This window comes from Nicotiana attenuata, chromosome 1 (assembly GCF_001879085.1).
Source record: "Nicotiana attenuata strain UT chromosome 1, NIATTr2, whole genome shotgun sequence".
NCBI lineage: Eukaryota > Viridiplantae > Streptophyta > Magnoliopsida > Solanales > Solanaceae > Nicotiana > Nicotiana attenuata.
Window position 1 is genome coordinate 101,467,907 of NC_031989.1, and position 16,428 is coordinate 101,484,334.

Genomic DNA, 16,428 nt, shown 5'->3' on the forward strand with positions numbered 1-16,428 from the left:
TCTACGAATTTCATGCTCAAATCTGTAACAAAACCATGTATTTAACTCACAAGGGGTGAAATTAACTTACCTCGTGTTTGAATGATGAAATCCTTCTCTTCGAGCTCTCCAAAAATCGCCCAACTAGAGTAAAAATGGAGGAAAATGGCCAAGACCCCCGATTTTAAAGAACCTTACTGCAATACCGCACCTACGGTCACACAACCGCTTCTGCGGTTCCGCAAATGCGGCCCTTCTACCACTCCTGCGGTTTCTCTCCGGGCTCCCCTTTCCGCTTCTGCGCCTCAACACTCGCAGGTGCGGTCCCGCTTCTGCGGCGAGATGACCGTATCTGCGGTCCTTCACCTCCAGCCCAAAATCGCATCTGCGGCTCTTCTGGTCGCTTCTGCGGCTCCGCACCTGCGGCCAAATCCTCGCAGGTGCGTTTACACCAGATATCAGCTGCTTCAGCTATTCTCCCCAACCCCAATTCAATCCGTTAACCACCCGAAATCCACCCGACGCCCCCGGGACCCCAACCAATCATGCCAACCAGTCCCAAAACATAATGCGGAACTGCTCGAGGCCTCAAATCACATCAAACAACGCCGAATTCACGAACCACACCCCAATCCGGACTTTATGAACTTTAGAACTTCAAACATCTACATTCGATGCCAAAACCTATCAAATCACGTCCGATTGACCTTAAATTTTGTACACAAGTCATATTCGACCTTACAGACCCACTCTAACTTCCGAAATTGGAATCCGACCCCGATATCAAAAAGTCCAGTCCCAGTCAAACTTCTCAAAAACCTTCAAATTTCTATCTTTAGCTGAATGACTCAAAGATGACCCACGGACCTCCGAATCCACTTCCGATCGCGCTCCCAACACCAGAATCGCCATACGGAGCTATTCCCTGACTCGGAATCCCAAACAAACAAGGATAACACCGAAATGCACTTCAACCCAAACTTACGAAATTCTTCAAAAAATGCTAACTTCCAAAATAGGTGCCGAAACATTCTCGGGCCTACCAAAAATCGATCCGGACATACGCCCAAGCCGGAAATCATCATACGATCCTGCTGGAACCTTCGAATCCCGATTCCGAGGTCGTTTACTCAAAAATCCAATCTTAGTCAATTCTTTCAACTTAAAGCTTCCAAAATGAGAATTCTCTCTCCAAATCAACTCTGAACTTTCCGGAATTCAATTCCGACCACGCGTACAAGTCATAATACCTGAAATGAAGCTGCTCATGGCCTTAAACTGCTGAACGACGTGCTAGGCTCAAAACGACCGGTCGGGTCGTTACACAATAAGTGTCGAAGATGATCATGCTCCTCGATCTTTTCTCTTTTCTTGCCTTTGAATTCTGGGCAATTCTACTTGACCATGAAAATTCTAAAGTTCTCCAACTGGCTAATGGAACAGCCACTTTGAACAAGTCTTCTAAAAAGAAAATAGTCCATTGCAATTACATTCTGATGTGCATGCCTAACATTGAGATATCATTATTTTTTACAAACTGGACAAAAGGAAATCAAAGAGATCAGGAGAATCGGTTCAGATATGTTAAGGCTATCCCTTCTTTCTTCTTTGGCATGATCCAAATTATACAGAAGAAATGAGCAAACGTACAATTTTTTTAAACAACTCTATTCATAGAAATACTAGAGGTCTCTGTCTTCTGGATTCCCCTTGTGACATATTATTATATCTTCTGTTCATGGGTCTCAGAATAATACGCACTTGACAAAAGTTTATCCGAAAGAAACATTGAGATTATTAACATATTTTCATGCATTTTATTCATTTATACATGTATAATGACCCATGACCAGATGGCGTTATATATATATATATATATATATATATATATATATATTTGGTATATGTTGATGATGTTGCCCACAGTCGCCGAGACGATATGATGAGATGCCCTCAGAGGCTTGATGATGTTATGTACACCTATACCTATGCATGGCACGACATTTATATGCACGTGCATGACATTACAAATGTTTCAGAATTTATAAAGTTATTCAGACTTACAGATGGATTTCTTTATTCAATGTTTCATCTATGTCTTTTATGTACTGATTTTCATGCCTTACATACTCAGTACATTATTCGTACTGACGCCCTATTTCCCGGGGCCTGCGTTTCATACCCGCAGGTGCAGGTAGGCAAGCCGACGATCCCCCTTCTTAGGATCCTTGATCAGCGAGAGTTGGCGTGCTCCACTTGATCCGGAGTTGCTTTTGATTTTGTTACGATATGATTGTTTATATATATATATATATATATATATATATATGGGTATGACGTGGCTCAGTCCCGTCTTTGTATAGTTGTATTTCTATTAGAGGTCTGTAGACAGTCATGTATAGTTGGATAGTATGTGGCATTGTCGGGTTCCAATTTTGGGTATATAGTTGTCTATAGCAGCCTTGCCGGCTCGCCCACTGTATTCTGTATGTATATGTACATATGTCTTTTGGATAGGTTTCCCTCACGTATGTTATTCATGTTTATATCTTAAACGGATGCTTAAGGATGTTCGACATGTAGGATTCGGGCACCCTTCGTGGCCCATCGATTTGGGTCGTGACAAAAGTGGTATCAGAGCAATTCTGTCCTAGGGTTGTCTACATACCGTGTCTAGTAGAGTCTTGTTTATGGGTGTGTTGTGCACCATACTTATAGATAGGAGGCTACATGACATTTAGGATGTTATCCTCTCTTGGTATCTTAGATCGTGCGATATAAGAATTCATGTTCCTAACAATATGTTACATTTTCAGTGATGCCTCCGAAGACTACAGCCGCCCAGAAGGGAAAGTTTGTGGCTTGTGAGACTAATAGTCGAGCGCCACGAGTTACCAGGGCTTGGGGAGAGTCTCATAGTGAGATTCCATCTCAGACTTCACATACCCCACCCTTTCCAGATGAGCTCCAAGGGGAACCAGCTCCAGCGCCTGCCCCTCAGCCAGATATGCCGGGTTAGAAGATGAGAGATGCTATTAAGCTATTAACTCGTTTAGTAGCCACGCAGGCTCGGCGTCAAGAAGTAGGTATTGGTCATGCAGATAGGTCCACCAGTGCGAGGGTTCGTGATTTCATTAATTTGGACCCTCCGATATTCACTAGGGCAGATCCAAACAAAGACCCTTAGGTATTTATCGATAGAATGCAGAGGACTTTGAGGGTAATAAAGGCCACTATGACTGAGTCAGTTGAGCTAGCTTCCTATAGACTTCAGGTTGTTGAAGTTAATTGGAACAAGTCTTGGGAGTTGTCCAGAGGTGATAATGCCCCTCCAGCAGTATGGAAGGAGTTTACAGAAGCTTTTCTTCATTATTATCTGCCACCAGAGCTTAGGCGGGCCATAGTTAATAGGTTCTTGACCCTTCGATAGGCTAACATAAGTGTTCGGGAGTACAGTCTTTAGTTTGATTCATTGGCTAGGTATGCTCCTACTATTGTATCTAAGATGGAGGATCGGGTTCACCGGTTCGTGATGGGATTAGAGCCGCACTTGCTTAATGACTGTATGTTGGTCTCACTTCAGCTAGACATGGATATTTCTCGTATTGAGGCATACGCTCAGGGTGTAGAGGAGCGTAAGCAGAAATAGAGGGCCGATCGTAAGCATGATAGGGCCCAAAATAAGAGAGCGAGGTCTTCGGGTCCTTCTAGTGAGTTTCGAGGTGTTCAGAGATAACAGTACCCGAGGTATCTAGTCCAGCCATCGGCTAGCGCACTCCTTCAGTTTGGCGATAAGTGATTTGATCATTCCACATATCCAGGGCCTGGTCAGAATTCCAGGGCCTCAGGTTCTCAGTATAGGGGTGAGTCATGTCAGATGAGGCCACCCTTGCCACGATGTACTTAGTGTGGTAAGCAACATGCCGGGAAATTCCATATGGGATTGGGTGTTTTTTATACGTGTGGTTATCCGGGCCACATTATGAGGGATTATCCGACGAGAGGTGATGCAAGCATAACTTAGCCAGCGGGATCTGTAGCTGGTTCGTCATCATCAGTACGCCCCTCTGGCCAAAGGTTCACAAGCACCAATGAGTCGTGGTAGAGGCAGAGGTGGAGCATCTAGCTCGAGCGGTCCTCAAAACTGCATTTATGCGTTGGCAGGACGACAGGAGCAGGAGTCATCACCTAATGTTGTTACAGGTATATTATCAGTCTCCTCATATGATGTATATGCACTGATTGACCTAGGTTCCACCTTATCATATGTTACTCCATTGGTTGCTAGTAAGTTTAGAATAAAACCTGAATTGGTTAAACCTTTTGAGGTGTCTACACTTGTTAGGGACTCAGTGATAGCTAAGCGAGTATATAGGTGTTGTATAATAGTAGTTCATAGTCGATCTACCTTAGCGGACCTAATCGAGTTAGATATGGTAGAATTTGATGTTATAATGGGTATGGATTTGTTGGCTTCTTGTCATGCCAACGTTGATTATAGATCAAAGATAGTCCGATTTCAATTTCCAGGGGAGCCTATTTTGGAGTGGAAAGGTAATGCGGCATCACCGAGAGGTAGATTTATTTCCTATCTCAAGGCAAGGAAGATGATCAGAAAGGGCTGTATTTATCACTTAGTTCGGGTTCAGGATATGGGAGTAGAGTCACCAACCATTCAGTCCATCCTTATGGTTAATGAGTTTCCCGATGAGCTTTCGGGTCTTCCGCTAGAGCGAGAAATTGAGTTTGCTATTGACCTACTACCAGATACTCATCCAATATCTATTCCTCCCGATAGAATGGCCCCCGCAGAGCTAAAAGAGTTGAATGAAAAACTAAAGGACTTGCTTGAAAAAGGCTTTATCAGACCTAGTACATCGCCGTGGAGAGCACTTGTGTTATTTGTGAGGAAGAAAGATGGTTCCTTACGGATGCGTATTGATTATAGACAGTCGAATAAGGTGACGATCAAGAATAAGTACCCGCTCCCGACGATTGATGATTTATTTGATCAATTGCAAGGTGCCAAGTATTTTTCAAAGATAGACTTGAGGTCCGGGTATCATCAGGTAAGGGTTAAGGAGGAAGATAGTCTGAAGACAGCATTCAAGACCAGATACAGGCTCTTTGAGTTTCGTGTTATGTCGTTCGTTTTGACCAATGCCCCAGCAGTATTCATGGATTTGATGAACCGTGTGTTCAGGCCCTTTTTAGATCTGTTCGTAATTGTATTTATCGACGATATATTGGTGTATTCTCATTCAAAGGCTGAGCATGCAGATCATTTGCGTACTATGCTTAGAGTTCTACAAAAAGGGAAGTTGTATGGAAAATTCTCTAAATGTGAATTCTGGTTGAACTCTGTAGCTTTCCTTGGGCATATCATTTCGGGTGAAGGTATCCGGGTGGATACACAAAAGATTGAGGCAGTAAAGACTTGTCCTAGACCCACAACACCGACGAAGGTTCGTAGCTTTCTCGATTTGGCAGGTTATTACAGGAGATTTGCAAAGGGATTTTCTTCCCTTTCAGCACCTTTGACAAGGTTGACTTAGAGGGGAGCATAGTTTCAATGGACCGATGCTTGTGAATGGAGTTTCCAGGCATTAAAGGACAGATTAACTTCAGCACCAGTTCTAGCGCTCCCAGAAGGGACAAATAGTTATGTTATCTATTGTGACGCTTCAGGCGTTGGATTGGGTTATCTGCTGATGCAGCATGGTAAGGTTGTAGCTTATGCTTCTAGACAACTAAGAAAGTATGAGAAGAACTACCCGACCCACGATTTAGAGTTAGCCGCGGTGATTCATGCACTAAAGATGTGGAGGCATTACTTGTATGGCATTCATGTTGATATCTATACGGATCATAAGAGCCTCTAGTATATCTTCAAGGAAAAGAAATTGAATTTACATCAAAGGAGATGGTTGGAGCTCCTTAATGACTATGACGTTGATATTTTATACCATCCGGGGAAGGCGAACGTAGTAGCCGATGCCCTCAGCCATAGATCTATGGGTAGCCTGTAATATTTACAGCCAGAAAAGAGGGGAATAACCCACGAGATTCATCAGCTAGCTAGACTCAGGTGATATTGGAATTACTATTCAGGATACGGCAACATCCTCTTTAGTAACTGAAGTAAAGGAACGCTAGTACGAGGATCCTGTGTTAGTTCATTATTGGGATACCACCCTTCAGAAGGAGAAGACACCATTTGAAATTAAAGAAGATGAGGTCCTCAGATATCGGGGACGATTATGTGTCCCTAATGTTGCAGGGCTGCGTCAGCAGGTTATGGGAAAAACTCACTATTCTCGTTATTCTATCCATATAGGAGCGACAAAGATGTATCATGATATCAGGGAAGTATATTGGTGGGACAAAATGAAAAAGGATATATCGGAGTTTGTTGCTCAGTGTCCTAACTGTCAGCAGGTTAAGATTGAGCATCAAAAACCCGGTGGATTATTGCAAGCTATGGAGATTCCGACTTGGAAATGGGAAGTAATCAATATGGATTTCTTTGTAGGCTTACCTCGTACCTAGCGTAAGTTCGATTCGATATGGGTGATTGTTGATGGGCTTACAAAGTCAGCCCATTTTCTGCCCGTTAGGACTACAGATTCCGCAGAGGATTATGCAAGGCTTTATATTAAGGAGATAGTACGACTGCATGGTGTCCCTGAATCTATTATCTCGGATAGAGGAGCTCAATTTACAGCTAACTTCTAGAGGTCCTTCCAAAAAGGATCGGGGACTCAGGTAAGTCTTAGTACAATATTTCATCCCCAGATAGACGGACAGGCTGAGCGTACTATTTAGACACTTGAAGATATGTTAAGGACTTGTGTGATAGACTTCAAAGGTAGCTGGGATGATCGTCTGCCACTTATTGAGTTAACATATAATAATAGCTACTATTCTAGTATTCAGATGGCTCCATAAGAAGCTCTTTACAAACGGAAGTGTAGGTCGCCTACATGGTGGTTCGATGTTGGGGAAATTTCGTTAGTAAAACCAGAATTGGTATAATAGGCAATCGAGAAAATTAAGCTTATACAGGAAAGGCTATTAGCAGCTCAAAGACGTCACAAGTCTTATGCGGATAATCGATGGCGAGACTTGGAGTTTCAGGTTGACGACTGGGTATTCCTTAAGGTATCACTGATGAAAGGTGTTATGAAATTCGGTAAGAAAGGAAAACTTAGCCCTCGGTACATTGGACCATATAGGATCATACGCAAGGTAGGCCAGGTAGCATATGAGTTAGACTTGACTTCGGACTTGAAGTCTGTACATCTAGTCTTTCATGTGTCTATGCTCCGTAAATGTATCGGAGATCCTTCCAGAATCGTGTCAGTTGACGACGTTCAGGTCACAGAGCAGCTATCATATGAAGAAACTCCCATTGCTATATTAGACAGACAGGTTTGGAGATTGAGAAATAAAGATGTAGCCTCGGTGAATGTACTTTGGAGAAACAACAATGTAAAAGAAATGACTTGGGAGGCCGAGGAAGACATGAAGTCTAGATATCCCTACTTATTTTCGCCTCTAGAGAAGGGTCTGACTGAGACATCACAATCTTAAGGTACCTGTATGGATTCTTGTGTAAGTTATTGTCACTGGTCACGTGAGGCCATTGTCGTTATTGATGATTGTGGTCCTATGTGCACTACAAGAAAAAAGGCCTATGGCAACACCGATAAAACCGTTGCCAAATATAGGAAAACCGTTGTGATAGTCGTATTGCGACGGTTTGGGCTTCGTTGCAAAGATAAGGTGTTGCAATTGGTCTGTTGCAACGGTTTTTTGCAACGGTTTCGGAGCCGTGGTCATAGCTGTATCTATCACAATGGTCTTACTGTAGCCTAATACAATGATTATTAAAAGCTGTCACAGCGATTATGAACCGTTGCAATACGACTATTGTAACAGTGCAAAACCGATGGAATAGACCTACTGGAACAATTTGTTAATATAGTTTAGCTTATTTATTCTAACGGTTATTATGATCTATTGCAATGGTCATTACAAGCTACTGTAACAGTTATTTCAGCTATTACAACGATTTTTCGAGCTATTACAACATTTTGTTACAAACTATTGCAATAATTTTTACGAGCTATTGTGATGGAGTAAACTATAATACGCTAGAATTTATACAAACCATGAAAGGAAACTATATTCATCAACAAAATCAACATCCAAAATATACAACTAGTATTATCCAAATATAAGAGAATATTGACTAATAATTCAAGAGTTAGATTGCATATAAGTTTGCAAAATATTCAAAAATAAGAACAGTCCCAAAATATCTGAAGGTGTAGATCAACCAATACTCTTTAAGTAAGGTCTTCACTGCTTTCATCTCCCATTTGTTCATTTTCTTCACCTACAAATTCAAAAGACATAACAGTATTTAAAGGATAACAATATTTAGAGGGTAAGGAAAAAAATAAGCATCTTCAACCAATACTTCAACAAGTAAGAAAATTGAGGTTATCTTCAACCAACACTTCATCTATTTACTACTGTAACTACTTTTAGATGACTAGTTTTTGAAGTACAAAATTTATCAGATCACATCAATAATAATAGTAAATGTGTGTTTGTAAGCGCCAAGACCATTGTAAACGCCAACAGTCCCATCATATTGTTGCCATTGTAAGCGCCAAGGCCATGAGGATATAGATTGTCATAGTTTACAAAGAAAAACAGTAGCAACAACTCAATGTGTTAATGACAAGGTCGAGGAAGATGTTCAACCTATAGAAAAATTACAAGGTGATGCCAGGGATGTTTTGAATGCAAAGAAACTGTTTGGAAGTCTAAACTTCCTGCTGATATCCCTGCTGCTACTACTTTAGCGAGGATTTACCAGGCTGTGGGTTCTGCTTTACAAAATAAAACTACTGTGGATAGGATTGGTGCCCAAGGTGAGGGTGCTACTGTGCATGTGACTGATGGAGAGGTGAATGTGCACAAGGCCTATACTACAACTGTTGAATAAAAGGAGCAGGACTTGGCTACTGTGGGATCAAATTATTAGGCTGTTGTTTGTTAGCAACTGGTAAATCTGGTGAGCAGCTGCCTGAAAATATTGCTGCTTTAGAGGTGAAATCAAATACACTTAACAATGCACATGTTGAAGCTGGGCAATTCTGCAATAGGCTAAGGTGCACGTTAAAATTACGAGGCAACAGGAAGGAAATAAAGCTTGACAGGGATGTGATCAAGTGGCTGCAAATTCCAGTAGCAACGATGATCAAGCAAAAAATAGAGGCTGGTCGTATGTCAATCGATCACCTAGCAAAAGAAAGTCTCCAGGTGTTAAACAATAACAATTTGAGTATCGAGCAGCTGCTTCTAAGTACATACTTAGCAACAATCAGCAAATAATAGTTGGAGTGGAGCAGGCAATGACTACAAGTGTTGAGGCAGTAGCTAAACATACTATTTATCTCACTGCTGATCAGCCCACTACTGGTGCACAAATAGCTCTTTTGGAGGATAGAAGCGAGCACGTTGCGCATAAGGAAGATACACAAGTAGCTGCTGACAACCAGCAGCTCCTATAGCTACTGCTGTGCAACAAGTAGGTGTGGAAGAAAGAGCTGGACATGTGCTTTCTCCAGGCAAATCTAGACATGTTGTTGATGCTTCAGGCAAGTCTGTTACAACTCACTTGGAGAAAGTAGCTGCAAAAAATGAAAGGAGGAAGGCTGGACAGTGGTGAGGCAGAATACATCACTAGGCACGAACAAAAACCAGCAAAATTCGACTGTTTCAGCAGGTCGACAAAATACTCCAATGACAGTAGTTAATCTAGCTCATACACTGTTAGAGCACCCATCACTTTAAATTCAGGATTAATTAAAAAAAATGCAAATTTCTAACTGTACAATCTAAAATTTAGAAGCATCGATTATAGGATTGCGAGGATTCTAACCTTGATTGTTGCTACCAAGAGATGGCCGGTGAATTAGCTGAATAGTTGCAGCTTGTATTGAGGAAGCTTCACCCAATGGACGAGAATACAATGTTGCTAAAATATTAGCATCAATTGGTAATCCAGAACGTTGAAGTTTTAGTATGGTATCTTCTACAATTTCTTGTCTCATCATTGTCTTTTGTTCCTTATATTATTCCTTCTGTTCCTCAATTTTTTCCTCCAATCTTATCATCCTCTCTTCCATTTTTTTCATGTGATCATTTGTTGCATTTGAAGAGGGTTCAAAATGTCCCACTTTCCCTTTCAAAGAGGTTTTTGTAACCCCCTCCCATACAATCTCAAACGCCCCGGATGTTCGGGTCCCATAATTGATGCAAATGCACTAATTGACTCATCACCATTTTCACTTTGTTGCGTTTCAATATTCTCCATTTCAGCCTATGATACAAATTATAAAAAAAAAGAATTCCAGATAAGGAAAGGTCAATATGAACATATTTTTCATCCCAACAAAATAGAAACAGAAAGAATTCGCACAATTTTTCTAGTTGTATCTTCATTCGATTCCTTGTATGTTCGACCGGATTTTCTTTTTCTCATAGCCACAAAGATATCTTTCAGTGATAGTGGATCAGAAGTTTCTTTCTCTTTTTCCTGGACACATTAAAAGTAGTACAAAATATCTTCTTAAAAATGATAACAAGTTCATATTTAATGATAAATAAGAGCAGATACCAAATCATTGCGGACTATAGCAAAGCTTTTTTTGCCAGCAGTGTGTGGATCCTTTAACTTTTTCCGATTCTCAATATTAGTTGCTGACATTTTCTGCAAGTAAATAATAAATTTCAATTCGAAACTGTCATAAAAAGAAAAGAATTGTTTTTCCTTCATGAATATTTCTTGATAAAAGTTAACATAAATGAAACTGTTTCTCAAAAACATACTTGGTGGTTATCAGAGTTCCAATATTTGAGAAGTTCCTTAAATTGATATGCTGGAATATTTTCAGGCTTATTTTCCATTCGAGTTTCGTCATTATGATATGCTTCAAAGTGATCTTTTTTCAATTGACTCTTATACCTTCTCCAAGCACCTTGAATTGCTTCCGGAGTCCAATTTTTCGCAATATCAGAAATATTATATTTTTCCTACAAATTGTTTCACTGGGTTAGTGCAAAAATATTAAGCATGTTCAACCAAAAATAAAATTGAGAACTGAGAACCTTTGTATATTCCCACAATCATCTTTTGTGTCAATTTTCCTCCAATCAAATATATCAAGAGGACAAAAGGTCGAATTCCTTGCCAATGTACCGAGGAAGCTTCCAAACTCCATCACAACACCTTTAGTAGGACCAACAGGTTGACCAAACTCATTGACCAAAATTAACTTACGTTCACTCCTTCCATGTACACTTAGCATCCTTGTTTTACCTCTTTTTCTTTTTTTAGTACAACATCCTACAATAATACAAATCAGAAGTATCCTTCAATTGAGTAAAATATATATAGGATGTCAATATTGTAATGTAAAATCTAAATGTTCTTACCTTGTTCATTTACTGTAGGAGTATTAGCATCCAATTGCACTTCTTGCTCTACTGATTGTGTTGTAGGGTGGTTGAATCACTTTGTAAATGGGCTCCTACCCTCTGATGTTGTGGCATTGGTAGTTGATGTTCTTCCATTATATTTTTCAGAACCTAACGCTCTTCAGTTAACCGTATAGAGCTAGCTATAATATTCGTTTTTCTGGTCCGCAACAACCTTTTGTGATATGCCAAAGATGTAAGTGTTCCAGCTTGAACGAATGTTGAGCTTTTCACTTTTTTCTTTTGTCTTGTCCATTCTTGAATCATGACTACAATTTTGAAGCAAATAAAGATATCAGTAGCAGTGGTGGTAAAGAGGGAATGAAAATTATCAAGAGCAGAACTATCTTTGAGATGATGACACCATAGAAATCTAAAGTTCAGAAGTTTATTTCATCTTTGAAATGAAGATATCAGCAGAAGTATTTGATGGTGTTCCAGCAAATTATTTTTTGTTTCAAATTGTTTATACTGTTGTGATCAGATTTCAAAAAAGGAAAAACTACTCTTACCTTATATCTTTCTCAGCTATACCAACAAATTCAATGACGGCAATATTGTCTTCACGTAACTAATTTGCAACACCCTGGAAAAAAAAGGTAAGAAGCCATAAGAGGTTATTACAATGGTCAAAGAGAGGAGCGGAGACATGAGGACCAAGGCAACCAATGACAAGTAAAGACACCAGCACATGTTTCCAAAAACATATCACACTTTTCAGAATTTAATCATGATTGACATGGAAAAAATAGTTAATTTACAATCCACAAAAATTGAATTACAAAATAACCAAAAAAGGAGATCAGATCAATTATCATTCTTTTCCATTCTCTTTCAAAGCAATGGTACAAAGAAGAAAAGAAGAAAATACAAAAGATACCTCTTCTAATGTTATCATATTCAATATTCAAGAACCATCCAATCCCAATCAGTGTCATCAAAATCATCTTCCTCTTCTGATGTTTCCATATCTTGTGAATGTTGTGCACAAGATGGCATATCAACAACATCACCAGGTACATCTTCTGTCGACCATACGACGTCACCATCGGGTAATCTATTTGATGAACCAATGTCGTCATCGAGCTCACTCCAAAATGTATCTCCAATATTAGGACAATTTTCTTCCTCCAAATCATACAAATCAATAAGGATTTTGGTCCTTGCATAATAAATATTTTCCTCATTTGGATCCTCCACATAAAAAACTTGATGCACTTGAGATGCCAATACAAAGGGGTCATCGGTATTGCATAATCTATTGAAATTCACTAGAGTTAACCCATATCCATCTATTTCGTTATAAAACCAATCACATCTAAATAATACAACACTAAAACAACCCCAATAATCAATCTCAATAATATCCTGAATAGCTCCACAATAGGTAACCTCTCCATCGATGGGATTTTGGTCCCTAGCACTAGCAAAACTATCGGTGGTTGCTGATAAAGTCACACCATAGTTTTGAGTATTTAATCGGGAATCTCATTCCATCGTATGAAATTGGTATCCATTGATGAAATATCCAGTATATCTTTTTGCCACCATATTAGGCCCTTTAGCTAGCCATCGTAAATGCTTTGGCACTTCAATAGTTTTAACTTTCTCTTTAAACCAATTACTAAATTCCTGGCTATGATTCCGTGCCCGTACCCATGCATTTGATCTAGTATGATTATCAATTAAACTCTTACGTTCCCTGCAAGCATGAAATGTTTCAAATTAAATTTTATGAATGACGTTCAAAATATTTCTATCACATATAAGTAAATTAATAAAGTTTAACATATAAGTGACAATTAAATATCTTATCTTACATGATAAAGTTCTCCACCTGTTCATCTCCGGTATTGAATAGAGCATATCGATGTGCTTCAAAACATAACTATAAATCCATAGAAAAAGTCTTGCCTTTCCTTTTCTTCTTACTTCCAATTGGATGGCCTATCTTAGGGAATATAGGTGACAAATTATCTCCCTCTGTTTCAATTCCCTCATCATCCTCATATTGGTACCTACTGAATCTTGTTTTTACCCCATCGTGTAGGTATCTCGAACAAAAGTTCAAGCATTCTTCGGCTAAAAATCCCTCCGCGATTGATGCTTCTGGATGAGCCCGATTACGAAGAAATACCTTATACTTACACATGTTTCTCTCTGTGGGATACATCCAAAGAAGATGCGCTGGACCACCAAGCTTTATCTCATTTACTAAATGGATGGGAAAATGTACCATTATATCAAAAAAGGTTGGAGGAAAAATCTTTTCAAGGTCACATTCAATTTTATTGATTTCAGACTGCATTGTATCAAGATCTCTTCGCCGTATAACTTTGCCACATATGGCTCTAAAGAAGTTCCCCAACCTAATTAAGGCCAAAGAAACATTCTTGGGCAACACTTTTCTGATGGCAACCTGGAGCAAGTAATGCACTATAAAATGAGCATCATGGCTCTTGTACACTGATATTTTCATCTCATCCACTTGCACACATCGTGATATATTTGAGGCACATTCTTTTGGTAATTTGACATTTTTTAAAACACTACAAAACAACTTCTTCTCTTCTGTCTTCATGGAGAAACAAGCTTTATCCAAATAAACTTTTCCATTATTATCTTTTATTGGTTGAAGCTCCTTCCGTATTCCCATCTCCTGCAAGTCATATCGAGAATTTACTTGATCCTTTGTTTTTTCAGGTATATCCAATAAAGTCCCAAGTAAACTGTCACAAATATTTTTCTCGATGTGCATCACATCAAGGTTGTGTCGCAATTTACTCCCAATATGGCAATTAAAAAAAATAGATTTCTTCTTCCACGGGCCCTCACTATCTCGACGCGTCTTCTTTTGGCCCTTTCCAAACATATTATTGAATTCACGCAGCTCTTCGAAAGCTTCTATACCCGATAATGGAGTAGGTGTTGTTCTATGATTCTCCTTACCATGAAATGATTTCTTATCTCTTCGAGAGGGATGATCAGGAGGCAAAAAAGCCCGATGACCCAAGTAACACATCTTACGACTATGTTTGAGAGATTGAGAACATGTGTCATGATTACAAGTTGGGCATGCCCATCTCCCCTTGGTGCTCCATCCAGAATGCATTGCTAGTGCTGGAAAATCACTAACGGTCCACAATAAGGCTGCACGCATTTGAAATATTTCGTTAGAATCAGCATCATATGTTTCCATCCCGATTTCCCATAGTTCCTTCAATTCAGCAATTAGTGGTTGTAGATACACATCTATGTCCTTTCCTGGAGATGATGGACCAGGAATGATCCTAGACAATATTATATACTCCGGCTTCATGCAAATCCATGGTGATAAATTATAGTTCATTAACATAACAGGCCACGTGCTATGGGAAATGCTCATAGTTCGAAATGGGTTGAAACCATCACTTGAAAGACCCAATCTAACATTACGAGGATCTCTAGCGAAGTCTTCATGCAAGGAATCAAAATATTTCCAAGCTTCACCATCAACAGGATGTCTTAAATTTCCATCATTGGGTCGTTCAGTGGCATGCCATCTCATAGCTGCAGCTGTTTCAGAACACATGAATATCCTCTTAAGCCTAGGTTTTAAGGGAAAGTATCTTAAAACCTTTTCAGGGACTTTAGAGCTTGCATTAGTCAAGAGATCAATAACATTCTTCCATCTCGAAGATCCACACACAGAACAATTCTTTGCCTTCTCGTTGTCATTCCAATATAACATGCAATCATTAGGACATGCATGTATTTTTTCATAATGAAGACCCAAATTTTTTATCATACTTTTCGCCTTATAGAAAGACTCGGGTAACTGAGCAAATGGGAATACCTCTTTCAGTAAGTCTAGAATATCTGTGAAGGCCACATTACTCAACCCATGAATGCACTTTAACAAGTACAACCGAATGGTAAAACTCAATTTAGAGAAATTCTCACACCCTGGGTATAACTCTTGTTACTAATTTAAAAAATCTCTTTGCATCTTCAGAGGGTTCCTCCCTCACTCCTTCATATTGTCTGAAGTCACCCTCAACATTTCTAAAAGTATCATGAAGTAGTCCATCAATATCATCATGCATATCACCTTCATCATCACTGCTTCGATGTGGATTATTTCTCGAAAAACCTTCCCCATTAAAAATCCATTTGGTGTATCCTTGAACAAATCCATAAGCAACCAGGTGATCCTCCACCACATTTCTATAATGCCAATTACAATTAGCGCACTTTTTACAAGGACATAATATTTCATTTCCTTGGGAAGCTTGTTTAAATGCCTTATCAAGAAAATTATTCACTACGCGGATATACTCATCAGTGGATCTTCGAAGACCCATCAAACTTTTATCTCCATTACTCATTGAATATCCTATGAGACACAAAAGTAAATCAACAATTAGTAATCCCTGTTCCAGTAAGACACAATTGTAGTATTCAAATATGTTGTTGTATCACCAAACGTAATACATGCACCTTGATTCATATCCAACTCCCCAATATTGGCACTATTTATTCAGTCATCCATTTAATAATTGCTTCCCGCTTTTCCAAACTAGTTGTAAATATTTATTGCAAAACTGAAAGCCACTAGAAAAGAAAAAATAGAAAGGTTATAAAGTTGATTATTGATCAACCACACCTAACTTGCTCATGACATGGGGGAGAAAAGATCATGTTTTATTTCTTAAAAGCATAGACTCAAGTAATAGAATTTCAAAGGAATCAATTTACCTCTTAGATTTTAATTTTACACCTAGAAATATACTGGTAATTTTGGGGACATATACTCGACCACAAGCATCTAAAAGGGACCTTTCAAAAGGAAGATTTTATAAAATTACCAAACAACTTATAAAAATAAAAACAATTGTCCCTTGTTTCTATATA

General features: G+C 39.2%; 1 protein-coding gene across 1 annotated transcript; it reads right to left on the reverse strand.

Moving 5' to 3' along the window:
- On the reverse strand, positions 10,652-15,902 carry LOC109239086. The gene is made up of 7 exons (XM_019405611.1): positions 15,480-15,902; positions 13,468-15,427; positions 12,451-12,980; positions 12,048-12,106; positions 11,711-11,804; positions 10,888-11,091; positions 10,652-10,768 (listed from the first exon to the last, which is right to left on the reverse strand). The coding sequence occupies exons 1-7, from the start codon at positions 15,900-15,902 to the stop codon at positions 10,652-10,654; spliced, it is 3,387 nt and encodes a 1,128-aa protein (XP_019261156.1).